The 27,386-nt window shown below is 38.6% G+C and overlaps 2 protein-coding genes and 1 long non-coding RNA gene across 4 annotated transcripts in view; 1 reads left to right on the forward strand and 2 right to left on the reverse strand.

Moving 5' to 3' along the window:
• Positions 1 to 8,027: 8,027 nt before the first annotated feature.
• Positions 8,028 to 14,298, reverse strand: LOC129347430 (uncharacterized). The gene is made up of 3 exons (XR_008599540.1): positions 13,287 to 14,298; positions 11,989 to 12,137; positions 8,028 to 10,451 (listed from the first exon to the last, which is right to left on the reverse strand). It is a non-coding gene; the product is annotated as an uncharacterized LOC129347430 (long non-coding RNA).
• A 99-nt stretch (positions 14,299 to 14,397) lies between these two features.
• On the forward strand, positions 14,398 to 17,917 carry abi3b (ABI family, member 3b). Its single transcript, XM_023286326.3, has 5 exons — positions 14,398 to 14,674; positions 14,790 to 14,960; positions 15,878 to 16,057; positions 16,234 to 16,304; positions 16,967 to 17,917. Exons 1-5 carry the CDS (start codon positions 14,543 to 14,545, stop codon positions 17,385 to 17,387), a joined length of 975 nt encoding a protein of 324 aa, XP_023142094.2. The 5' UTR covers positions 14,398 to 14,542; the 3' UTR covers positions 17,388 to 17,917.
• Positions 17,918 to 25,594: 7,677 nt separating this feature from the next.
• Positions 25,595 to 27,386, reverse strand: part of mpp2b (MAGUK p55 scaffold protein 2b) — a 49,820-nt gene continuing 48,028 nt past the window's right edge. For both annotated transcript variants that reach the window (XM_023286332.3, XM_023286331.3), the window contains one exon: positions 25,595 to 27,090. In XM_023286332.3, the coding sequence (XP_023142100.1) occupies positions 26,914 to 27,090 (177 nt within the window). In that variant the 3' untranslated portion in view covers positions 25,595 to 26,913. The remainder of the gene's footprint in view (positions 27,091 to 27,386) is intronic.

A 27,386-nucleotide genomic window follows, 5' to 3' on the forward strand; every position in this document is an offset into this window, starting at 1 on the left:
TTTTTCAAACATGTTGTAAAAACGTGCCATATGATGAAATAATGTAAAGGAGGCCGTGAAAAACACTCCAGAAAGGTTTTCTTTGAAAAAAAAATCATCATGAATTTTGGCGCAAAAAAACGCCTTACTATACTATGTCGAAAAAAAATGCGATTTTTCAAACATGTTGTAAAAACGTGCCATATGATGAAATAATGTAAAGGAGGCCGTGAAAAACACTCCAGAACGGTTTTCTTTGAAAAAAAAATCATCATGAATTTTGGCGCAAAAAAACGCCTTACTATACTATGTCGAAAAAAAATGAGATTTTTCAAACATGTTGTAAAAACGTGCCATATGATGAAATAATGTAAAGGAGGCCGTGAAAAACACTCCAGAAAGGTTTTCTTTGAAAAAAAAAATCATCATGAATTTTGGCGCAAAAAAACGCCTTACTATACTATGTCGAAAAAAATTCGATTTTTCAAACATGTTGTAAAAACGTGCCATATGATGAAATAATGTAAAGCAGGCTTCGAAAAACACTCCAGAAAGGTTTTCTTTGAAAAAAAAAATCATCAAGAATTTTGGCCCAAAAAAAACACCACAGTATACTATGTCGAAAAATGTCATTTTTCAACATGTTGTGAAAACATGCCATATGATGAAATAATGTAAAGCAGGCTGTGAAAAACACTCCAGAAAGGACATGCTATACTATGACGTTTTTAGAGCGACATGCTATACTAAGACGTTTTTAGAGCGACATGCTATACTATGACGTTTTTTGAACGACATGCTATACTATGATGTTTTTTGGAACAAAGGCTATACTATGACATTTTTAGAGCGACATGCTAAACTATAACTTTTTTTGAGCCACATGCTATACTATGACGTTTTTTGAGCGACATGCTATGCTATGACGTTTTTAGAGCGACATGCCATACTATGACGTTTTTTGAGCGACATGCTATGACGTTTTAGAGCGACATGCTATACTAAGACGTTTTTAGAGCGACATGCTATACTATGACGTTTTCTGAACAACATGCTATACTATGATGTTCTTTGGACGACATGCTAAACTATGACGTTTTTTGGAACAAAGGCTATACTATGACATTTTTAGAGCAACATGCTAAACTATAACTTTTTTTGAGCCACATGCTGTACTATGTTTTTTGAGCGACATGCTATAGTATGACGTTTTTAGAGCGACATGCTATATCATGACGTTTTTTGAGTGACATGCTATACAGTGACTTTTTTCGTACCAAAGGCTATACAATTACGTTTTTAGAGCGACATGCTATATTATGTCATTTTTAGAGCGACATGCTATACTATGACGTTTCTTTGACGACATGCTATACTATGACGTTTTTTGAGCGACATGCTATATTATGACGTTTTTAGAGCGCCATACTAAACTATGACGTTTTTGTGACATTTTGAATGAGATACTAAACTATGACTTTTTTTTTACACATTTTGGACGACATACTAAACTATGACATTTTTGTGACATTTTGAACGAGATACTAAACTATGACTTTTTTTTACACATTTTGGACGACATACTAAACTATGACTTTTTTTACACATTTTGGACGACATACTAAACTATGACTTTTTTTCCATATTTTGGACGACATACTAAACTATGACGTTTTTGTGACATTTTGGACGACATACTAAACTATGACGTTTTTGTGACATTTTGGACGACACGTTTTTGTGACATTTTGAACGACATACTAAACTATGACTTTTTTTTACACATTTTGGACGACATACTAAACTATGACGTTTTTGTTACATTTTGTCCGACATACTAAACTATGACCTTTTTTTCCCATATTTTGGCCGTCATACTAAACTATGACGTTTTTTTCCCCAAATTTTGGACGACATACTAAACTACGACGTTTTTGGTAAATTTTGGACGACATACTAAACTATGACTTTTTTTCCATATTTTGGACGACATACTAAACTATGACATTTTTTCCATATTTTGGACGACATACTAAACTATGACGGAGGAGGCTCCCTCCACAATCCCTGCCTCAGCTCCCTCCTGATCACCTCCTCCTCCTCACCTGTCCTCCACTCACTCCCTGCAGCAGCTGGCTGCAATAACCCATCACCGTCATTAGAACTCTGGGCAGCCGTGATGCAGCACACCTGTTCTCCATCTCCCTCCACTACCGTCAGCTCCACACTCAACACCCTGCCAGATAGTTGCTTCAGCTCCAAGCTGTTAGGTTGGTCTCAGCACGTTTTGTTTGTGTTCACCTGCAAACTGTGAACTAATCTTTTTCTCCTGTTCCTGCAGTCTCCGCTGGTCACGCTGCCCGGGCTCCTCTGTAACTCCTGTCCACCACCAAACTCTGAACCTGCGCTTACCTCTGGAGGAGGAGGCGTCTCGTCCCTGCCTGCCTCAGCCTGTCCCCGCTGCCCCAGCCTCTGGATCTCCAGGACTGCCACAACCACTCTCTGCCGCTCGTCCACCCCAGCGGAGAACAAACCTGGACCGCCGGTCTCCGGTAGCCTGTCTGCCCCCCTTCCAGTCCGTAGTGAGTTCCTTAGTTAGAGTTTTTCCTGGCTTTAGTTTCACGTTGATTTAGTCTTTAGTTTCAGTCACTCACTCCCCCTTCGTTCTTTTGGCATACCTAATATGTAGAAAAATAAAATTAATTTCGGGCTGATCCAGCCGTGAGTCTGTGTGTTCTCTGCCTGGGTTCACCACTGTCCCGTGACAATGACGTTTTTGTGACATTGTTACGGTGGCCGAGAGGTCCAAACCAAACTTACATGATGCAAAACACTTTTACAAAGCTTGAGACAAATTTTCATTTAGGAAAACATTTTTACATATCATAAAACACAATTACAAGTTCTGAAACAAATTTACATTTTAGAAAAAAAATGTACAAGATGCAAAACACATTTACAACCTCCAAGACAAATTTACAAGTGACGAAACACTTTTACATATCCAAAAACAATTTTACAAATTAAATTTAACCGGAAAGGGAATGTCCCAACTCCGGTGTTGAAATTGTTTTTGGATTTGTGTTTTGCATCTTGTGAAATTGTTTTTCTAAAATGTAAATTTGTTACAGAACTTGCAATTGTGTTTTATGATATGTAAAAATATTTTCCTAAATGTAAATTTGTCTCAAGCTTTGTAAAAGTGTTTTGCATTATGTAAATTTGGTTTGCAGCTCTCGGCCATCCAAAAACAATTTTACAAATTAAATTTAACCGGAAAGGTAATGTCCCAACTCTGGTGTTGAACCGGAAGTGACAACGAGGAGCAGCTAATGCAACTTTTGGTTGTTGTTGATGGTGAACCAAGATGGACAGCGAGCGGGTGATGTTTTGCCCGTTTTGTGGGGAACATGTCACCCGCTCGTTGTCCATCTTGGTTCACCATCAACAACAACCAAAAGTCCCATTAGCCACTCCTCGTTATCACTTCCGGTTCAACACCGGAGTTGGGACATTCCCTTTCCGTACATTCCACCGTACATTTTGGACGACATACTAAACTATGACTTTTTGTTACATTTTGGACTACATACTTAACTATGACATTTTTTCCATATTTTGGACGACATACTAAACTATGACATTTTTTTCCACATTTTGGACGACATACTAAACTATGATGTTTTAGTGACATTTTGGACAACATACTAAACTATGACATTTTTTTCCACATTTTGGACAACATACTAAACTATGAGGTTTTAGTGACATTTTGGACGACATACTACACTATGACATTTTTGTCACATTTTGGACGACATACTACACTATGACATTTTTGTCACGTTTTGGACGACATACTAAACTGTGACGGTTTGTCCACATTTCGGACAACATGCTAAACTATGACTTTTTTCCACATTTTGGACGACATACTAAACTATGACGTGTTGTCCACGTTTTGGACGACATACTGCACTATACCGTTTTGTCCAATTTTGGACGACATACTAAACTGTGAGGTTTTAGTGACGTTTTGGACGACATACTAAACTATGACGTTTCAGTCAAATTTTAGTCATCTTCAGGAGAGGATATCCCCTCATCTGTCATCATTCATCTCTAAAATATTCTTTAATAACATTCACATAAAAATCAGTGAAGTTTTACTGGTATACATACGTGGACAAAATTGTTGGTACCCCTCGGTTAGTGAAAGAAAAACCCACAATGGTCACAGAAATAATTTTAATCTGACAAAAGTAATTCTAAATAAAAATTTTATGAAAATTAACCAATGAAAATCAGACATTGCTTTTGAACCGTGGTTCAACAAAATTATTTTAAAAAATAAACTCATGAAACAGACCTGGACAAAAATGATGGTACCCTAACTTAATATTTTATTGCACAACCTTTTGAGGCAATCACTGCAATCAAACCACTTCTGTAACTGTAAGAAAAGAAAAGAAAAAAGACAAAAACTAATATTTTCAGCTGAACTAAAGACAGACTTTGTGATTTTTCTACTCACATGTTGTGTTGTTGTAAACTTAGTCTTTCAGGTATCAGAAGGTGGTTTTCAACTTTCTTTGTTAACTTTCTGCTTCAAATTTAAATTAAATTTACTTCACTAACCCAGCCCTCTGGACTTCCAGTAAGCTGTGTTCCTATTGGCTGTCCAGGTAGCTGCTTGGTGTTATCAGGAACACCTGAGCAGCTCAGTGTCTTCCTGCTTTATTTAGCTGCAGACAAACATTTCCTCTGTTTCTCTTCACCACTGAAGCGGGTTTGGCTCCATTGCTTTAGTTTGTTCTTTAGGCGTTGGTTTGCAGCTTCCAGCAGTAAAATCGTCTTTAATGTGTTTCTTGGTGTGTTTTAGGGCTTTGTACCGGATAGTTGTCTTGGTAAATGTGGTTCTTTAGCCACAGTTAGCACATGGTGCTAATGTGTGCAGTGATTAGTGGATTTGGTACAGCTGAGTTGTGTCTTTATCTTGGCTGTAGTGAGTCTTCAGAGGTTTTTGGTCAGACACATTCTGTATTCTTCTTTGAGAACCACCGTTGGTTGTCCAGAAGGTAAGAGTTCCTGTCCTGATTCTCTGTTCTCAGAGGTTCTCTGGTAGGCTGCAGGAGACTTTAGCGTTTGGGTTGTGCCTCAGTTTGGTTTTTGTATGGTTTCATTTGGACGACTATCTTGAGGCCCCTCCATGTGGTTTAGTGAGGTTTTCTGGAACAGTTCTACAAAGCAACCTGCAGCAGAAGAGACTTTAGAGCAGCAGAAACATTTGTCAGCAGTTTGAGCAGGAGAAGGTGAGCTTCAGAGTAGAAATGAGATGGAAATCTTCTTGACCCGTGTGGTGAGGTCCTGTACCAAGAGTTTGAGCAGGTTGTGAAGAGTCTGTAGTTCTTTGGTCTGAAAGCACAAGAAGAGTCGACTCATTAAAGGAGAAAACAGGAGATATTGTTGGTTCTTCTGTCGCTCTGCAGTTTCCTTAGACTGAATATCAAGTTTATATTTTAAATGATTTCCCATGTGAGCCCAAGAAGACTTCAATAAACTCCCTCCATCCCCTAGACACAACATATTTTATTACCATGTTAAATTTTTTTTTTTGAGTTTTAATCATAGTTTTAGCATAGTTTTTTGTCTTTGCTTGTTTAGTTTTGTCATCTGTGTAAAAGGTGCTAAACAAATAAAGTTGAATTGATAAACTGAATAACTGACTAACTCATGATTGTGACAACAGAAGTATTTTCATTGTGATTCAAGGGTTTATTTCATTTTTAAGGTTGGGGTTAAAATCTTGACAGAAAAAGAAGATTAAAGAAATAAACTACATAACAAAAAGCAATTAAATCAAAGGGGGAAAAATTAATACAATAAAACATAAAAAAAATTAAAGGATTTTTTAAATGTTTAATTATCTAAAATATTTTCTCTGTAATTTTTAATAATGTTATTTTAAAAACTTTTGTTTAATTTCATACTTGCATGTTTTGTATTGTGTTTATCTAATTCAATATTTTGTCAGTTTAATATCATTTAATTGTATCTAATGTTTCATTTTATTAAACTGACAAAATATTGAATTAGACAATTAAACACGATACAAAACATGTAAGTATGAAATTAAACAAAATTTTTAAAATAACATTATTAAAAATTACAGAGAAAATATTTTAGATAATTAAACATTTAAAAAATAATTTTTAAACAAGAATAATATTAAACATTTAAAAAAATAGAAAACATTAAATTAGATTATTAAACCTTTAAAAAGACAAAACTTTAATTAAAAAATTCAGTGTTTAATTAGAAAATTAAATCTTAAAGACAATAAAACTTCAAATATCAATTAAACAGAAAATACAATGAATCATTTAAAAAGAAAATTAAACATTAAAAGGTGCTAAAACATTTAACAAAGATTTAATTGAAAAAATAAATATTGGGAAAGAAAAAAACTATTGAAACAAGCCGATAAAACATTTGAAACAACAATTAAACATTAAAAAGACAAAACATTTCTAAATCAAATCAGACATTAGAAAAGAATAAAAGGTGAGAAAAGAGCAAAGTAAACGTTAAAGAAGAATCAAACTAAAGACAAAACATTTGAAAAGACACCAGTTGAACTTTAGAAGATCAAATTAAGCAGAAGAGACAATAAAAGGATCAAAATGAGCAAAAACAGATAAAGCGTTTTCTAGTCTGAAATGAAAACATCAAGTTGTTTCTTCAAACATTTCCTCTTTCTATGTTCTTGGTTTGATTGTGGACAGATTTATTAAGAACTCATTTAAGAAAATTGCTTTCCAGATAAAGTCTACTATTATTTGAAGGCATTGATCAAACTGTTACCTTTTGATCTCCACAAACTTTACTGTTCAGTGAAGAGAATCAAAATTTGTTCAGGATTTCTAAAAAACCCACAGGTGAAGGTCTGAGAAGAACTCAGATTGATGGTCTAAATGTGAAATCAAGACTCATGGTCACAAGTTTTAAGGCTTCTGTTAACCAGAAAGTTCAAACTAACAGAAAAGTACTGAGAAACTTTTAAGATTTCAGTCCTCAGACTGTCTGAAGGTTCAAACTAACAGAGAAGTACTCAAGAACTTCTAAGATTTCAGTCCTCAGACTGTCTGAAGGTTCAAACTAACAGAGAAGTACTCAGGAACTTAGAGGATATCAGTCCTTGGGCTGTCTGAAAGTTAAATCTAACAGAGAACTACTGTGGGACTTAGAAAATTTCAGCCCTCAGACTGTCTGAAGGTTCAAACTAACAGAGAACTACTCAGGAACTGAGAAGATATCAGCCCTTGGACTGTCTGAAAGTTCAATCTAACAGAGAACTACTGTGGGACTTAGAAAATTTCAGCCCTCAGACTGTGTGAAAGCTCAGGTCCTGAGGACTCGTGAGGTGTGGAGGCTTTGGAAAGTCTTGGAACTGAGGGTTCCACCCTCCAGCTCAAAGGCTGAAGTCCAACCTCCTGAGAAAAACGGTCGAGTCGAGACTCGAGTTAAAAAAAAACTCGAAAATGGCAAAAAATAGATGATAAATGCGCAAAAAAAAGATAATTTAGTATCTGAGCGAGTAGCTCAGGGGGATAAGAGGAGAGACTACAGAGCGGAGGGTCGCAGGTTCAAGACCCACCACTGGCCTTTTTCTTTCTTTGTCTTTGTCAGAATTTTGAGAAAATTTAAGAAGTGTCTGGTCTTGAACCGGCGACCTGCAGCTCCATAGGCAAATCCTTAACTCACTGAGCTACAGATCAGATGAAAAGAAATAAATTCGTCGTCCCTTTGACATCGTAGTTCCCGAAGTGACCACATGGGTGGAGCCAAGGCGGAGTCTGGGTGGAGTCAGGGCGGAGAGTAGGCGGGGAGGTGGGTGGCGGCCTCCCCCCTCTACTCCCCCACCTCTCCCCACCACCCACCACACCTTCCCCCGCCCGACGAGTTCTTCGAGTCTCCACGAGTTCTTCGAGTCTCCACGGGTTTTCCCCGAGTTTCTGGAGTTTCCACCAGGTCGGAGGCAGAACAAGTTGTCATGAAGAGGTGTTCAAGTTGGTCAGGATGGACTGACTTTTTACAGCGACTAGAAGGACGACGACTAGAAGAGCAGGTCTTTAACCACCATCCATAAAATCCATGGAGTCAGGTCCACAGAAATAAAGGGACGTCAACTTTTATCAACCTCCATCCAGATGTTCAACTTGATATCTTTGATATTTTTAGCACCACAAACCTTTAGTATCACACTTTATTATCATTTATTTGGACTTTAATGGAATCCACCAGCAGATTTAGTTTGTGTTGACAAACTTTATTCTTGTCGTCGTGGGACTGCAGTATTTAAAACGCTTCCTTCTATTTGACCTCGTGTTTATTAGTTTTAGTGGAGAAAGTTATTTTAGTTGTCCATTAGTCTCTTAAAAACCAAATAATAAATTGGATTAGTCAAGAGGTTAAAATTTCTTACTTTGTCATATTTTAAATATGACAAAAAAAATATAAAAATAAGGCATCTTGAGACAATTTGACCTGTAATTGGCGTTATATAAATAAAATTGAATTAAAACTGTATGTATCTTGTAATGTTGGAGTAATTCAGCCATATATGTTGGAAAACACATTTTCTTTGTCCATTAATCTGTTGTTTTCTCCAGTAATTCATTTATTGTTTTGGTTTATAAAATGTCAAACCCAAATATATTCAGTTTACTGTCATAAAAACCAAAAAGATTTACATTCATGATGCAGGAATCAGGCAGTTTTTCACTTTTTATCTTAGTTTAGTCAGAAAGATAGTTGATAATGTGTGAATTGTTGCAGCTTGTGAGCCGTAGAAGGTTTTAATCTTTGGGGCCGAGTATCAGAAAACATTTAGAAACCAACATCAACAAAACACTCAACAAAGATTTGAACATCATTAAATGGAAATCCAACTTTTGCATGACAATGTCTAATTAAAGGACATTTATTTACAATGTAAATGTGTGATATTCATCCTCTGGAGCTTTCTCTTCACATCGTCTTCCACCTGGACTGGTTTGGTCGGGAGCATGTGCAACAAACATTTGAAAAACTGCACTTTAACATCAATGAATGACACTGAAGTTTAATCTCTACATAAATGAGACTGAGTCTGCATGTGCTGCTCTGTCATTAACTCCTAAGTTTAGAGAAAGAACAAAAGAGGACAGTTCAGATAAGACTTGAGAATGAGCTTATTCTGAACAAACATCTCAGACTTTCTGAGCTTCAGCACCTCTAGCAAGATATTTTAACAACAAGCAACTCAAGAGATCCAGAAGTTGGAGAGAGTTAGCTTTAGCTGAGCCAAAGAACATGTGGGACGCTAACCTAGCAAACATTTCAGACTTTTCTCTGTGAATTCTGAGAAATAATTTCCTATTTAATGACAGAGCTACACATCTTAACTCAGTCTCATGAAAAAAGACTCTAATTCAGTGTCATCCATCCATATTAAAGTGCAGTTACCCAAAATGTTTGTTGCATGAGCTCCAACAAAACCTGTCCAGGTAGAAGGCCACTTTGACAAACAGGAAGTGGACGATTCCAAGCAGATTTATAGAAGGGGGAACCGGACTGTACTAAGTGTGGTGGAGAATAGAGGGGTGTTTTGTGGGTTTTTAAGGCTGATAATGATTATTAGTGAGACACTTGGAGTAGATATTAATTTGCAGTAAATGAAAGTATTTAAAATCTTGGAGTTAAACTTACAAGAACACAAACTTTAACAGAAAACTTTGTTGATACGTTTTTGTTTTGTTTACAGATGTTAAGTTAAAGGAGTTTTATCCGTGACGTATAACCAATCAAATCACTCCAGAAGACAGAGCGACCACAGGTAGATTAAGATTCAGAGCCAAAGTAGCGCCATTTTTAAATTTATTTATTACCGTAAATCTGTAAAAAATAACATACTGATAATCAGTAAATCAGTTAGCCCACAATTACTACAATTCTACAATGTATGTCTCTTTCCTTTGACTTGTTATTTGTATAATATACGATGTATATTATGGCGTTTTTTTCATTCCAAAGGCTATACTATGATGTTTTCTAAGAGACATACTATGCCACTCGTAACATAACGTAATTTCGATTCTTGGTATGTCATGTACATATTGAAGAATTGACGATAAAGCTGACTTTGACTTTGACTACTCTCTTTGTTCTGGCCCTGGGCCGCTGCACTCCTCCTCTGTTGTTTTCTGGATTGTACTCAGCTGCATGCCTTCGTCCACCCGGCCTCCGTTGACTCGTCCCGCCTGCCGTCTCTGGAGCTGAAGCTGGATTGGAACAGACCAAAGTACAGTCCAATCACGATGCCAGCTGCCTCTCAAAAGGCTCCTTCATCTGGCAGGTGGCAGCACTTCTTCTGAGGGGAAGCTGAGCTGGCCCGGCAGAACTTTGGAGATGTGTTCCAGTGGTTGGTGGATCTGTGGGGAGATAGAGAGGGACCTTTGAATTGTTCAGAAGGGAAAACAGGAAACCCATTGGTAGTTTTAGTTTAGGGTGCTACTGCGGTGTGTTTATGGGTTTTAAGAGGTGAACAGGAGGAGGTTTTTTTTCGTATTGATTATCTTTTACTTTGTTCCTGGTTGGAATGCCCATCAATGTCAACGTGAAGTTCACTTTTAGTTCTGTTTATTTATTTTTATTTTACTAACACCCATTTGTTTTTAACCCCCTCACATGTTGTGTTGTTGTAAACTTACTCTTTCAAATAAATACTCGTCTAACCCTCTGGAAACCAGCGTTTGGACTGTTTTTGTGTTGCTCCTCACTTACTTCAGACAGCCAGGACAAAACAATGTTTTGTGGACTAAAGGCTATTCTATGACGTTTTTAGAACGACATGCTATACTATGACATTTGTTGGGCGACACGCTATACTACAGGCTTTTTTAACTGGCATATTACTATGACTTTTTTTTTTCGTTTTTTTTTTGTTGTTGTTTTTTAGCAACATATTATCAGAATTTGAACAGTTTTAAAAATTACTATACTTTTACTTGTGCAATGAAATATTATTCTATGGCATTTTTTAGACGACATATTATACTCTGACGTTTTCTTGAATAACATACTATTTTGACAATATACTACACTATGACGTTTTGTTAACCACATATCATACATGACAATTTTAGGCAACATCTTATCATTTTGCGCTTTTTGAACCACATAATAATCTATGGGGTTTTTCTGCCGACATGCTATACTATGAACTACAGGCCATTCTCCCACCAACTGCCCTAGTCTCCATCTGTGGGATGTTGCTGCTGACCTTCCTCCAGCCCAATGCTCCCAGCTGCCCATTTCCACCAATCTACTCTGCATTGCCCTTACTATACTTGATTTGCTCATCTACATATTTTTAAATGTACCACCAGCTATATATGTAGCATATTTAATGCCAGAGCCATACACCATAGCAGTGAACTATAATTAGTTTCCATGTCAGTTGTACTTTGCATGTATCACCCCCCCCACCTCTATCCTTCTACCTCTACCTCTAACCCTCCACCTCTATCCCTCTATCCCTCTACCTACATCCCTCTATCTCTACCTTTCTACTTCTTCTGTCCCTCTCAACCCACCCGGCCAGCAGCAGATGGGTCCCCCCACATTAGAGCTGGGTTCTGCTCGAGGTTTTTTTCCCTGTTAAAAGGGTGTTTTCCTTGCCACTGTCGCCTTTTGACTTGCTCTGGGGGTCAGGCATATGGGTTCGGTAAAGCGTCTTGTGACAATTTGACTGTAATTGGTGCTATATAAATAAAATTGAATTGAATTGAACACTATGTTATTCTTGAAAAGTATACTATACTTTGACATTTTCTGAACTACATCCTATACTATGGCGTTATACACAGAGTGCTTTGGTTACATGTTGATTCATAATCCAGATTTTTTTCTGTTTTGTTTTTTGACGGGGTTACCACAGACCTGACCATGAACACCGTTGACACCCACCTGAGGGAGACGCTGCCTAAGATCTCAAGGCTGCTTGGTCGTGGTCTTTCTGGTCCTGCTCCAGAACGCCTTCATCAACTACGGTTTCCTTTCAAGAGGCCCTCAGATGCTGCAATCTCTGACCTTAAGGAGGAACTGCTACTTTCACTCTGTAACGAGACGGCAGTTATTTTAAAGAACCAGCTCCTGGCGGCTTTGAGTGAACATTTAACATCCATCAAAACGGAACTACAGATAGTTACATCTGAGCTGTCGGTCAGTATTTCAAACATCAAGTCTGACCCGGCTGCCCTAAAGCATGTTGTGGGTGAAACGGAAACTTCACTCTCCACATCACCGACGACATCGTCACACTCCAAAGCAGAGCACCTGTCTGTTGAACTTGTAAAAGTGGACAATAAATGTGAAGAATGTGGGCAACAGCAGCCTGTGAGCAGTGGAACAGATGTGATCAGAAAGAAGTCATTTTCTTTTTTCTTTTCTTTTTGGTTGACTTGATGCTGTCAGATGCAGATGTTGGAGCTGATTCTGATCTTTCAGGATAAAAAGCTGCTTTTACTTCACAGACTTTTCAGGAAATTATTCTCTCAGGTTTTCTCTGCTATTTATATTTTTATTATCTGTGATTATTTCATTATTGTAAAATAAAGTTTGAGGCATAAAGACTCATTTAGTTATTTTATTCCTGAAATCTTTGACGGAGCAGAACTAAACTTCCATTTTCCTTCTTGTACTTCTGATACTAGAACTAAATGTGTCTTCAACATGGATTGTCTGGTTTTAATGAATCAGCAGCAACATCACAACAAAAAATGAGACAATTTTCAACAAATTAATGAAACTGATGTCATTTAAAACTGTCAGTCTGTTTTAGTGTCAAATTAAAGCTGATTACTGACAACGGGACCATTAATCTTACTGTTTTAATCACATTTAAGTTTCCTGAACGTTACATTAACGTCAACCAGCCACAGTTTTATGAACTTAATGAACCACATTACAGTAACACAACACACTTCATCTGCTGACAGGAAACAACACAAACATCGTTAGCTTAATGCTACGTTAGCTTAATGGTACGTTAGCTTTAATCAGGCTACGACTGAGCAGCTAGCTCGTGTAGCATCGCTAACATTAAAACTAATATTTACCGGATGCTAACTTTCTTCTCTGGTCAACACACACAGAAATAAACTCCACCAACATCTGGAGTGCATGGCACACATTATATCTGACACTACAGCTGCATATAAAGTGCATTAAAAGCGGCACCGATACGAAAATAAACATTTACTTACCGAACTATCAGAGTCCTTTCAGTGTCTGCTGGTAGAATCAGCCGAAGGCAGAAAACTGGTTAAAACAAGCCAACGGGCAGGAAAACTGTCTGTGGAAAATGTTCTGCTGCTGCACCGATAAATAAACCAACAGTTATTATATCAGAATTAATCCAAACAAGGAGAACAGAGTCTCTGCTGCCTCCTCCATAGGACCTGTCAATCATTCCAGACCAGACTGTCAAGCAAGTAGCCCCGCCCCCTGGCTTCGCAAAACTTTAACGCTCTATAAAAAATTCAATATTGATTTATTTTAGGATCGGCCACCTGATCTCTCATTTTGACCATGAAAACTAACGAAAAAAAAATATATACAGTCTATGCACCGTACTCAGTTTGGCTCCACACTTGCTGATGACCACTTCCGGTCTCAGAAAATGAAAAAACGGACCTTTTTTCGTTTCTGTCTCTTACTGATTTCACTTTTTTGTTATTCTAAATATAAAATGAAAATCAAAGCATTTTTAATATTTCGTACATCCATTTTGATCATGAAAAGGAAAAACGCCTTGTATTTAAAATTTAATTTTTGTATTTTAAAACGAAAATCAAATAACCTCTCGTTTTTTTTTCAATACCGGTTTCAGAACGGAAAATCCAATTGCCAGATAAATACTCAATCCACGGACCCATTTTGCAATTATATAACAATGTTCCACAACATCGTTCTGTGCAGATGATGCTTGATTGCCCTAATTGTAAAATGTGCCTGTGAGCTTTGCACCGCTTGAGTTATATGTTATTGTTTGGATCTTTCATCATCATCATGAACAATAACATTATCATGACTGTGCACAGTGCGAGAGCAGATGGAGGCACCTTTCTTTAGGCTGCACTGACCCCTAGTGGATTTTACTAGTATTACAAGTGGTTGTCCTCCAGGCTCCTGAGATGAACTGCATACCTGATAACACATTTAATATTTTAAAATTGTTGCATGTGTTTGTTTTTTTTTAAAGTAGGCTATAAATCTATGCATAAGTTTTGCATACAGTGAAGCATATGGAAGTTGCAGTGCAGCCTCAGTCCAGGTCTACCTTGTGCAGCCCTGCCCAGAGACCAGCTGCTCTGAAATCTCTGCCTTGCGGTATTTTCCGCGTTCCCCGCCGACCGAACACCTTCCTGCTTCGAGTGACACTTGCCAAAAAAACTTTTCATCTTCACTAGACAGCGACAGGTAAAGTTTTAAGACTTCTTTAGCAGCTTTTATTGGCGAAATGACGGAGCAAAAGCTTTCAGAAGTTATTCAGCAGATATTACAAGAGGCTCCAGCTGCCAGGAAGGATCTTGTTGATAACCACAGCAACCTCCTCCGAGTGGCTGATTACTGCGAAAACAATTATTTCCAGGTGAGGAATTCTCATTTAAAAGTCACTATTCTCCAAGCTGCTTAAGTTAATGATAATTTTAGATGTTTTTCTGAAACGGAAAGCTCCTGATGATCCTTTTTCTTGAATTATCCAGCAGACGGATGATCCACGCAAAGCTGTAGAAGAGGCCAAAGCTTTGGCCACCCAGGCTTTGGCCAGTGTCACCTACCAGATCAACAGTGTGGCCAGCACCCTGCTGAGGCTGCTGGACTCACAGGTCATGCAGATCAAAGACATGGAGTCCTCGGTCAACCTGCTGTCACTGGTGAGGAAAAGTGTTCACCTGAAACTCACCTGAGCTCTGACCAAGACAGTGATGTAACTGCTGCATAGCTGGGGCTCAACTAAAGCTGAAAAATATGGTCATTAACTGGTTACACCCTTCTTTCTCACTGATTAAATGACTCAGTAACAAGCCAATTAGAATTTACCAAAGTCATGATGAAGCAGGTTGTGCAAAATTTATATTTTTTTATGGCTGAAATGTCCCATTCACTGTATTTTTTTTTAACATACTTTCTTTTAAAATATGTTTCTTAATGGACTTTTTCAGATTGTTGTCATAAATATTTTGTTCCACTTGTTTGACCCCTATCAGAACTCAGTCAGTTATAAGTCTGGCCGATTATTGGATGCGATATTCAGCATTTTTACAATTAATGGTATTGTTGTTTTTTTTTTAACCTATTCACAATAAAATTAATGAATTTGCAAATGTGCTACTTTGGCTCTGATGCAGCCATTCCTCTCTATCTGTAGTCACTATGTGATATTTAACAATGCATCATAATGTTGTTTTAATCAAACATGAAAACAGAAATAATCTGACATTTTAGCAAAATTTTATGTTAGAGTTTGTGTCATTTTAAATTCTGACATTTTTTTCATTTTTAGTGCAAATGTATGTCAGTTCTCAGTCTTTTTTATTAGTCTCCTATATCACTAGCAATAGATGTCGGTCTGAAAACAAAATATGAGTCTACTCTTAGCTACAGTATTACACATTTTCAATGCAGTCCCAGCTGTATATGTGTGCCCCAAGACATATGCAGAAATGTGCACTTTTTATTTTCATGTACGCTGCCTATTTCTGTAGAGACGCTCTCAAGAGAACAGGTGATGTGAGAATGGAGTCCTTGTGTTCTATTGATTGAATGTGGTTCACACTGTGCTCTGGTCCAGGCTGTAGCCATCCACTTTGAGAAGGTGGCCAGGAGAGAGATTGGTGTTTTTACTACTCCTAAAGACAGGACTCGCTCCAAGCTCATGACCCCACCGGCTTCAGGCAGGGAGCCAGAGGAAGGCTACTCCAGAGTGCCAATATCATACTCCACCTTGGACTCCATTGGACACTGTTTTTGGGTGAAGTGGATTTTGAATTGAAAACTGAGTTTGAGTTCGCACACCTTTCCATATTTCTTCTTTTCTAAGGCTGTGTAGTATAATGCATTCCCGTTTATCTATTGTGTGGTTGCATTGTCATGTGTGGAGATGTGCTGTGCCGTTATTTATCACTTTCATTCATCTCCCCTTTTCAGTTCACTGAGCAGCAGCCCAGGAAGAGAGCAGATACTGCAGACAGCATACAGAGCACTGCAGACACTTCTGTGTATGTAGACACAGTCCTTTTGCCTTTTTTTACACTAGTAACACTGCTATGATTAAACATAATACAACATAGATATAGATTATAGCGATATGGTAATACCATATTCCATTGCCTGTACAATTTATGATCACATCGGAAAGGTTTATCTGCATTATAGACAAAAGAAGTGGTTTTGCTGTGTAGATTCTCAGTTGTCCAGTTTATGGTAATTCTAGATTCTTCAGTAAAAGGCAACTGGACTTGTTTCTGGCCCTTGCAGACATTTCATTTCTAAATCAAGAGGCCAACTGACTGGTGGGAAGTCACAGATATTTTTTCTCACCCCCAAATCACGTCACCTTAAATCAAGCCTGTTAAACTGGAACAGCCATCTCTAAACAGAAGGGAGGCTCTGTTACACCACTGATCAGGTACTTATAGTGCAGTCCTGAGATCTCTTCCCAGGCAGTTTCATATCATTGAGCCCTATGAGCCTCAAGTTATTAACAAACCTTGAGCCATGTGATTTGGGTTTTAGAATAAATACCTGCGACTCTTCATAGCCTGCTAGAACTGATGATATATACTTTATATTCTCCATATATACATCAACAAAATTTCCCATTTCTTGACTCGGAAGTGTTGACAGCTGAACATGTGTTTGCTTTCTGTTCTGCGTGCAGATCCAGCCTCGGCATCGCTGTGCCTCCACCCTCGGTCCCCACCTTGCAAACCGCCACCGACCCCACCAACGGCAGCCTTCCTCCACCTCCTCCTCCTGTTGCAGATTTGGACCCCAGCATGCCCGCCCCTCCTCCCCCACCCCCTCCTGCGGACACTGGTCTCCCCCCTCCACCCTTCATGTCCTCACCCACCACTTTTCCCTCACCTCCTCCTCCACCGACTCTCAGTCCATCCAGCAGCATGTACCCGCCTCCACCTCCTTCCCTAGACGGGGGTGTCCCTCTTCCTCCTCCACCCGCACCGGTGTCAGGAGCTGGTCCTCCTCCACCACCTCCTCCTCCTCCACCTCCACCCAACACTGGCACCGCTGGTGTTGTGCCACCACCTCCGCCACCACCTCCTCCACCTCCATCTTTCTAAAAAGAATGTTACAGTCGGTGTTACTGGGTGATTTTGTCCTCGTTATAGTACCTCAGATTTCTTTTCTAACTCAGAGTTACTCAGGCTGTGATCAGGTTTGCTGTGAGACAGATGTATAAAACACGTTCTGCATGAGGCATATTTTGCAGGTCAGATGTAAGATCAGCATTAAGCATTAATAAAAGCTGGAAGAAGTGTGTGTAACCTTAACAGTTTGAGCCTGAAATGATTTTTTTTTCTGGGACTGAAAATCCATCAAAGTGAAATCTGTAGGTGCAGAGAGCTGCTGTTGAGATTCTTCCAACATGTTCCAACAGCACCTGGACTGCATTCCTAAAAACAAGCTCAAACAGGGATTCATGAGCATCCCCGTCATTTTTCTGCTTTCCTGTAATGCAATTTATCTTCCTTAATACGTCTTTGTGTTATTACAGTGTTTCTTAAGCAGTGAGTTTCGCCTTAAAGTGAACTTTAGCCCAAAGATCCAAGAGTTAGGATTCGGTTTAAGTGTCATTAAAAAAGCAAAAGAGTCCCCCTGTCCTTCGTCATGCATATCACATTCCATTTCATGGTATTTCCTATTAGGATGCTTTCTCTGGCTCCACTGTAAAATTCAACAAGAAATTCACATGAGAATTCATCTTTCAAGCTTCCTTAAGAAGAACACTTATTTCTGAGCTTTCTTCACCAGGGTCATAGCTTCTCCGACATATTAATTCCCAGGAATGTAAAGCTGTGTGTGTCTTTGCCTCCTTTCTTTCCCCTAAAATCAATAATCAGCTGCTCTGTTTTGTTGAGATCGAGGTTGTTTTCTGCAGCGCAAGATTATTGATTTCCTCCTGATGTAAATTCTCATCATTGTTTGCGATTTGGCTGATGGCAGTGGTGTCATCTGCAAAGTTTCACAACAGAGCTGAGCTGAGGACAGTCCTGGAGGGTCTCCGGTGTTGAGAGTGGAGGAGGTGCGAATGCCAATCTGGGGGTTTGTGAGGAAGTCCATTATCCAGTTCTGGAGTGTGGTAATCGAGCCCAGAGTGCTACGTTTGCCAGCCAGTTTCATATGGGAGAGTGTATAGCCTACTGAGCTGAAACCAACAAACAGCGTTCTGATGTGGCTGTTATTGTCCAGGTGTGTGAAGACAGAGTGGAGATGACCGGTGAGGGTTTCAGGCTGTAACGTTGTCTTTGATGTGCCGGAGAAGCAGCTTCTCAAAGCATTTCATCAGAAATGGGGAGATGTGACGCCATACGCCTGCAGAATTTTCAGGACGAGCGTGGCTTTCTAGAAGCTGATGGTGACAGTCCTCTGTCAGTGAAAATGTCAGCAATAACATCAAGTAGCAGATTGGAACACGTTTTTCAATACACGACAAGGGATGTTATGGGGCCGAGCAGCTTCACTTATAGTCATACGTAATGGGACTCATCTCACATGAGCTGTGGTTACTAACAGTGGCAGATCCTCTGGAGGCGGGCTAGACATTACAGCTGACTCTTTGTTGAGGAGATCAAAGCGAGCGTAAAATGTATTTAGCTCATCTGGGAAATGTGGCCTCACACATGGTCGGGATGCTCCTGGCTTCTGCAGCCCACGATGCTCTGAATCGCCTCCCACATATGCTTGGTGGTGAGATCTTTCTACAGACTCTGCTGATGTCTCTGCTTTGCTTTCTTTCCTTGGTGGTATGCTTCCTTGTCGCCTGGCTGAAAGGCATTTTCATTTTTTGGTTCTGGATAGACTCCTCACCTCCTCAATCATCCAGGCTTTCTGACTGGAGAATGTTTTTATTGTCTTTGTGATCTGAGCATCAGTGGCACATGAAATAGCTCTGCTGGGTGGCAATGCCAAGCTGTGCACTCCAAACAGTCCTCTGGAGCCGCTGTAGCTTCTTCTGTCCACACTTCTCCTGGTGGTTTGATCCTTTTTATCAGCTGGGAATAACTTGGTAGGAGAAGCGGGGAAACAAACCACAATGAAGATGTGGGAGGGCTTTGTAGCTGTCGGGAGTCTTCATGTGAACATTGTCCACACTGTTTCTCCCCCTGATGTGAACATGCTGGTAGAATTAGTTTGATTAAAATCACTACAACAAATATACATTTAGGTCATTTTGTCATGTGATTTCTGATGACCTCCTGTCAGCGTTATGTAAACAGCAGTAACAAACACTGGTGAATACTCTGCGCAAATAATAGGTTTACGTCACCGGCTGCAACCTCGGTGAGTTTGCTGCTTAAAACGGGTCAGTGAGGCTGTAAATTGTCTGTTGCAATTCAACACTCTGCTTTACCTGCACTACGTGGCTGCTAGTTGAAGGTAAGCTTCACTTTCAGCATGGAAAAATGTAGAATTAGTCAGGAATAGCTCTTCCAATCTTGTTCAGTCATCTAATATTCTGTTTTGTATTTGATTTTGTTGAGCGAGGCCTGATACAGAAGGAACAGCCTGATTACACCACCCCTGTTATTATATATTTGTCTAAATGAAAAGTGAAGTGTTTTCATTTTTCCCTACTTTCACTGTGATTGATCCAGAGTCCAATAATGTTTGTGCAGCAAAGTTCAATATAAACTACATAGCTTTAAATCTGAATTGTGCTGTTGTACAGGAAAAAAACAGCCATTCTTCAAGCTCGCATTATTTGGATAAAGTGTTGAAACAACCAGTAATTCCATCAATTTACTTTAAAGACGGTCTGTTAATGTTGGTGTGATTTGAGGATACGAAGAGATAAGGAGCAACCTTTGAACTTACCATGAGTAAATGTATTGCAAAACCATAAGAGTAACCAGAATGACGAACAGTAAAGTAGAGTTACACTCTCAACGCCTCTTCTTCTTCTCTTAGATTTTACTCAGGAGTGAAAGTAAAGCTGCTATGGATTTTTATTTTCTTACAATTGAGTAAGTATTTCCTTCTGTTCTCAGCATGTTAAGATAACTTTGACTGAGTTTTCCCCCTCACCTCATGCGTGCTGCACATGTGACTGAGCTGTGCTTTGTTACAGGATTCCCATGTTGTGTATCGGTATTGTGCTGTGGATATTGTGTTGCCATTTTGCAAGGAAACGCAGAGAGGCAGGGGCCTGGCCTGCTGACCGCAGTGACTCTCCTTCTGTTTACATCATACCTATATATGACGAGGGGGAGCACGAGGATGAAGAGGAAGAAATGGACATAAATGGAGCATATTTCCAACCTTCTTACAGAGAACCTCCCATGTACTCGATAAGAAATGTCAGCCCACCTCCTCCGTACATGGTACAGCACTGTGTGCATCTTACACATTCATGAGTTTGTCACATTTTATGATTGGGATTCTCAAGTTATTTATGTACATAACTGGTTTGTATTTTATTCAATTAAATATAACAATTTGCACCTATACATTTGTACATAAGGAATCAAGGGATCAAAAAATTCCACATTATCATCCAAACTTGACTTCTCGTCCTCTTTGTAATTCAGTGTTTCCTCTTTTCCAGTTTGAAGCACCATCCTACCCTGACCCACTGCCATCATACACAGACCCTCCAGCTTACTCAGAGCAACCCTGATCCTCTTCATCATCCTCTTGCTCCACTTCAAACACTCTCCTGCCTGAACCCACTGTGCTTTATATTAAAGGGAACATTTATGGGATCAAATATGGGTCAGTTAGATTCAGACTCTGCATACGTGGAACATTTTAGCTTTAGAATGTATAGAAAAATAGTAAAATAAAAAATTGGGCAATTATTTCAAGGTTACAGAAAGAAAAAACTCTCTCTAAATCTATTTGACCCTTATTTGAGCCCATACAGGTCACAGAAACTTTGAATGCATATATATGTTTCATTTGGGACATGCAGTATGTGTATACGCTTAATGTACCTGTAAATAGTTCACAATGTGGAAAGAAGAAGCTTTATTTTACTGATACAGTCCAGTTAAAACTCCACTAAAAGCACCTACATGTACAGTAAATATTTTTGATACCCATGGTATATACAAGTATGTTTTGATGTTTGAGAAATCAAATGCACTGAACAGTGTATGTAATTTTCAAAATAAAATCATTTATATGATGACTAAAATTGATTTATTTATCACTATGCCTAAAATTTACAGAATAATGTTGTGAAAATAAAAAGATGGGACAGGCATTATGACAGTTTGTACAGTCAATATAGTATGTCTGTTATTCATACATACTTTATTGAACTGTAGATTAAAAAAAACTATAAATTGCACATTTTACATCAATCTACACCTAATAACTTATAATAACTCTCAGGGTCAGATAAATCCTGCTTACTTTCATTACTCTTGACATGTTGGCGTGAAGAGGCACTAGTCAGGATGAACACTACATTTCCATGTGCAGTTTAAGGTCTTTTATAGAGTTCATTTTACAAAATCTAGCTTTAGTAGGTTGTTTCGACATACTGGTGACACATGTGATAGATATGGCTTGATACTTGCTTGATCATATTTATATGTTTGCTTTTTCCTGTCAAATTTAGCTCAGCTCTGGGTCTATTTATTTAATACATTAAACAAAGTTCTCAACATTACACTACAACTTTGCTCCCTCATCAACACCTTCAAGGAAAGCATGATACAAACCTGACATACAAAGAAAGATTCTAATGTTTTACTCATAACCAATAGAAGTATCGTGCTACAGTGGAAAAAGCCAGATCACCCGTCTAACACATCCTGATGAACTAATTGTCTTTTCTGTCAATAGAAATCGTGAAATGCATGTTGAGACGGGTTCACCTGTTAATTTCTGCAAAAGATGGCAGCCTATTATTATCTTATACGTAAATACACTCAACTTTCTGGACCACATCGGACTCTCAGTACCTCCATTATTCAAAGGAAGCACCTTGAATATTCTTGTTATTTTTTTTATTTCTGTCTTTATTCTATTTAATTTTTTAAAGCCTTTTGTGTGTGTTTGTGCGCATGTTTTATTTACTCTATTAAGTTTTTGTATGTGTTCATTTACTTATCTGTCTCCTTCTTTGGGATGAGGGATGGATAGTAGGGTGGTATTGTTTTATCTCATCCTTTCAACACACACACACACACACACACACACAAAAAAACAAGAAAGGAAACTAATTTTAGGATGCATAGCTGTGCTTTGAATTTGAAATTTGCAGAACACTGATTTTCAATAAACACTATATGAAAACATGAGTAGGATTGTCTAAAAGTTGATTTGCAGTACAAAAAAATCTATACTTTATCCACAGTCACTGTCATTGTCGATTGAAAAATATAAATTATGGTTTTAAAAATCTAAAATACAGCATAATGAAGTGTGTAAAAGTAGCGGGCTCTAAATCTTAAGCGATTGAATACTGTCAGTAGAACGGTAAAGCTGGCCTCTCAGGAATGCTGATATTGATAGTTTGCTGCAGCAAACTATGAGTTATATAAATTTATGATTGTTTTTTTACGACATGTACAAGAAATATGCAAGACATAGTGCACACCCCTGAGTCCCGTGTCCCTGTGCCTTTAAACAACACAACGATACTGTAAAAGCTCTTCACACTGTGTACCTTCGCACAGTATCCTTTGACAGCAACTGACAGCTGATGCCACTTTCTGAATGTTTTGGATTTTTTAAAAAGGTAAGACTCATCTCATCATGAATAATAACAATTATTAAATCCCAGTTACCATGTCAATCTTTCAGATTGTGTGTTCTGTCATATTAGTGTGTTTTGTGCTACAATGATTTGCATTCAGCTCACTTTCTACCGTCAGCTGTAATGAGCAACAGTTTTATAGGATGAAGGTCCACGTCAAGCTATTAAAACTCAAAGCAGCATAAAGTCAGACGACGCTGGTTCTTCGTGCTACTTTTTAATTTGTAAACAAATGGACGAAGTCTCAGTTTAAATTATTATACATGAAATGCTGCAGGCCGTTGTTTGTCACAGCCCTTAGATTGGACAGTTTGTACTTAAAGTCTCTGTTTCAGTGAGTTTACATAAACCGAGATGTAAACTCTGAGACCTTATCGCCTCCTGTGACATCAGGTCACACCCACTCATTTGTCTGTCCAAACTTTGTCTCAGAAATTGCTTCTTATCTGTTTTTCTGTTGTTATATTTTGCAGTGCATTTGCTGTATTAAATCTGTCAGTGTAAGTGTTGGCTGAGTTAATATAAATTTTAACTTGCATTAGATTTTAGGAGAGATTACAGATTGTGGATGCAGATTGATGTTTTTTTCCATCACCCTGTCAAGTCCTTTGTTTACATAATGGTATTGTTGATTTCAAGCAGCACAGACTCAGAAAATTTTTCTGCATTGTTTTTCATTGAATGAAATTTTTTGTGTTTTTCTCACAGTAATGCCAGCAAGTTGACACAGTTCCAGCAATGACTACGGTAGTGAATATCTTTCAGTATATGTAAGTTATCACATTAAGTCAAGAGTGAATCTCTCTGTACAAGAAGGGAATTTTTGCAGTTAAATAATTAAGTGTAAATATGGTGGAACTGTCTCCTCAGACTTCCTGTGGCTGTGATTGGCATAGCTATTGTCCTCCTCTGCTTCTATGTGAAGACTAGAAAGAAAAGGGCATCGTATAATGTCAGCATGCCAGTGCGAGGTGACAACCCTCCCTCGGCTTGCCGTACAATTTCTTTGCCAGAGGATCAGGCAGAAGGGGGCACACATTACGACACATTCCCTCCTCGCTACAGCACTGTGGATCTTCCACCACCATACTCACTGGTACGTGAGCAATTTTTATTCTCTTTGGATCACTTTGCACACAGATGTGTACACAGATCTAAGCTCTCTGCCCAATATTCAGAAATCCTGCTGACCTCCTTTTATGTAGCTGTATCCTTCGTTTTGGGTGTGTTGTTTCTGCATTTGCCTTTCATGAGAGACACAAAATTATCTTTCTATAAGTGGGCAGCAGTTCTTCAGTTAACACTTTCAAACACTGAAAAATCAACTCTTGTTAAAGGAATTAGGCGGTGGAAAGTTGTGTAATTACTTTCATGCCTAGAAGGGTGGCTATGTAAAATATTTGTTCTTTTTTTTCAAAGCAAATATGAAAATAATATTTCAGGGCCAGTTTTGTTTTTTGTCAGTTCCTCTTCTTTTTATGGAGCCAAAAACAGAAGTCACATGGCATTGTTGTTCTAAACTGTAACCTTTTTAAATTTTTTTTTTTTTTTTTTTAAACAAAAAGAAATACAAAACGTAACTTTTCACTTGAAATAATAACACACACACACACATATATATATAGTTAGCCTGCTAACATATGATTAGCATGAAGGACATGACTGTTGTCAGGAGTAGGGTTAAGTTAGAGTTGGACCAAAAAGGAAAAATTATGCTGCCTTCGTTAATTTATTTTCCTGCAATTTGCAAACCAGCTTGAAGTGAATGCAAAGCTTTACTGTTCACCACCTTCTGCTCAACTGTGATGCATACTCTGCTACATGTGCTACAGACGGTGCTGAGACTATTGTAAACAGTGGAGTTGGAGTCAGGCTGCCGGCTACCCTAGGCATATTTTTTTGAATTATGTGCCCGAAGAAAAAGGTTTTATATCAGCACATATTGAACATAAACCAATATACCACATACCCAATGGCATAATATGAAAGGCCATATTAAAGTTAAGTATTTAGCTTCAATCTCATACTTCCTACAGGATGTGAAGTACACACAATAAAATACAGCGTAACCACAATGTGGACTATGTGTACATTTTAACCTTTGAACTTTACTTTCATGCAGTTTGACCCCAAGCTGACAGACATCTGTACAGGTGGTCCTCCGCCTGCCTACGAGATGTATCCAATAACGCTTCCTCTGGCGCCCCACTACTGGTCGACGCCTGCAGCATCTCAACAGCCGACCCCTCCATCCTCACCCAGTAACCACAACCACCCACAGCCTGAGAGGTCACACGGGACGTCCTCCAGCTAAACTCCACTTTGACTGTCAACGCAGGCACCATTTATGCCGAATATTTAAAAAATAGAATTGCATTTTATTTAACATATTAATCTAATGTGGAAATTTAAGAATTCATTTGCATTAATATTAACTGTAGTCAGTGAAGCAATATTCTCAACAATTTTCATTTTTAATACTTTCATATGAACATCAAAACTACAGTGTAGTTGTCCGACTGCATCTACAAATCAGCAGAGTCATCAAAGCACCAGGTGTTTCTCTATGTTATACTATACACTCTTTATTACAATACAGTACTTACAGGTTGAAGGGAAAATAAATATTAAATAAGTTGCCAGAATTATTTTTCCTATGTTCTAAGAAGGAACATATACAGTGACAGAAGTGAAGTGTTACATGATGAAAAAATAGAGTGTTTCCTTGGCTTTTGAACCATGTTAAGGCAAAAGTAAGCATGAATTAGAAGCCATTGATAAATATTTTTACTGTTTGTACATCAAAAACTAAATGGTACTTTCACCAACTGTCCAATTGGTAATGTCTAGTTCTACGATGTTTGCCTTCATTATACAATCAGTGCATACTGTAGGCTACTTCTTCAGGTATTTTTCTTTCTTTTTTAAAATAGGGTTTAAGTGTTTTCGGTGCTACAAATACAACTCCAACAGAATTAAGCAGTTAGTAGTCGGACACCGTGATCCATTGGCTGGATCCTGTCATTGTCAAACAAGCCACGGCTTCACCAGCATGGGACAGCAAATGCTCAATGTAATCAACAGAAAGAAAGGAAATAAAACAAACTGAGACAGCAGGACTAATGGAAAATGTCTCAGCAAAAATGTCTTCCACTGCTCTCACTTTGTTCCTGTATATATCCATGTGTGCACGTGAAGAGTGTGTGTCTATAGATGTATTGCATGTATATTTAAGATTATCTATTGCTGTTCAATTTTCAACTCTGTGGAGACACACAAGATTAAGCACATTTCGGAACACGTACAATCATACTGTATGATCAAATGGTAAAAGATAGAGATATTTGATACAAATATGACATTTGGTATCTCTCCTCAACCAGCCTGTCCTACCAATCCCATGTAAACATCACACTACGTAAAGTATTTAAGATTTGTAAAGGCTAAAAAGTTTAATGTCCTTCAAGGAAAACCTCCAACAGAGCACTGTTACTTGCAAAAACATATGCGTTACTCTATATCCATGTTTATGATAACACACACACACACACACACACACACACTCACTCACACTATTGCACTAAACCTCATAATCAAACTCTAAATCCTTCTCAACAAACATCAATAGAATTATTCTGCTTCTGACAAATAAAATACAGCTTGACATTAGGCTCAACGGAGGAACACTAAGTTTGTACAAAACTGCTCTACATGAGGCTGGTCATTTGCACGGAATCATGATGCTCGGCTCCTTCACTGCACACATCCACCACCAAAAGCTGCATGGAAACAGCCCCCTCTGGAGCTACCAATGTTAAATCATCCCTCCACCTTCCACCTGTGACCCTGGCACCTTGCCGGTGAGCCCTCGGTGGCTTTTAAAACACCCAGCTGACAGGCACCCACTGCTGCTCTGTTGACAGTTTCTCGAGCGCCGACCGCAGACTTCGGAACGCCGCTTCGAGGCCGTCGTTCACGATGCAAAGGTCAAAGTAATGTCCGTAGGCTCTCTTAATGCGCTCACTCTCATCCACCGTCCTCTTCAGTTCAGAGTCCTGCAGAGAGAGATGTGGGACTTTTAGTCTTTTAACAGTCAATTAGTTTAAATTAATGCAATTACTTACAAAAGTGCAGAGTAAATAGTGAAAATAGTACACAACTGAAATCAGAAAATGTGTGGAATCACACACAACAAATGGACTGCTACTCATGGCATTTGTGCTCATATGGTATGCAACCTAAATACTCGGTCACACCGCTCCTGTTTTCGTGAAAATTTTCAGTATGCTTATTTCAGGATGCAGCATGTGAAAAGCTTCACCTGATTTTAATGATAAAGTTTTGGGAAAAA

Source organism: Amphiprion ocellaris, chromosome 18, assembly GCF_022539595.1.
Source record: "Amphiprion ocellaris isolate individual 3 ecotype Okinawa chromosome 18, ASM2253959v1, whole genome shotgun sequence".
NCBI classification, from domain to species: domain Eukaryota; kingdom Metazoa; phylum Chordata; class Actinopteri; family Pomacentridae; genus Amphiprion; species Amphiprion ocellaris.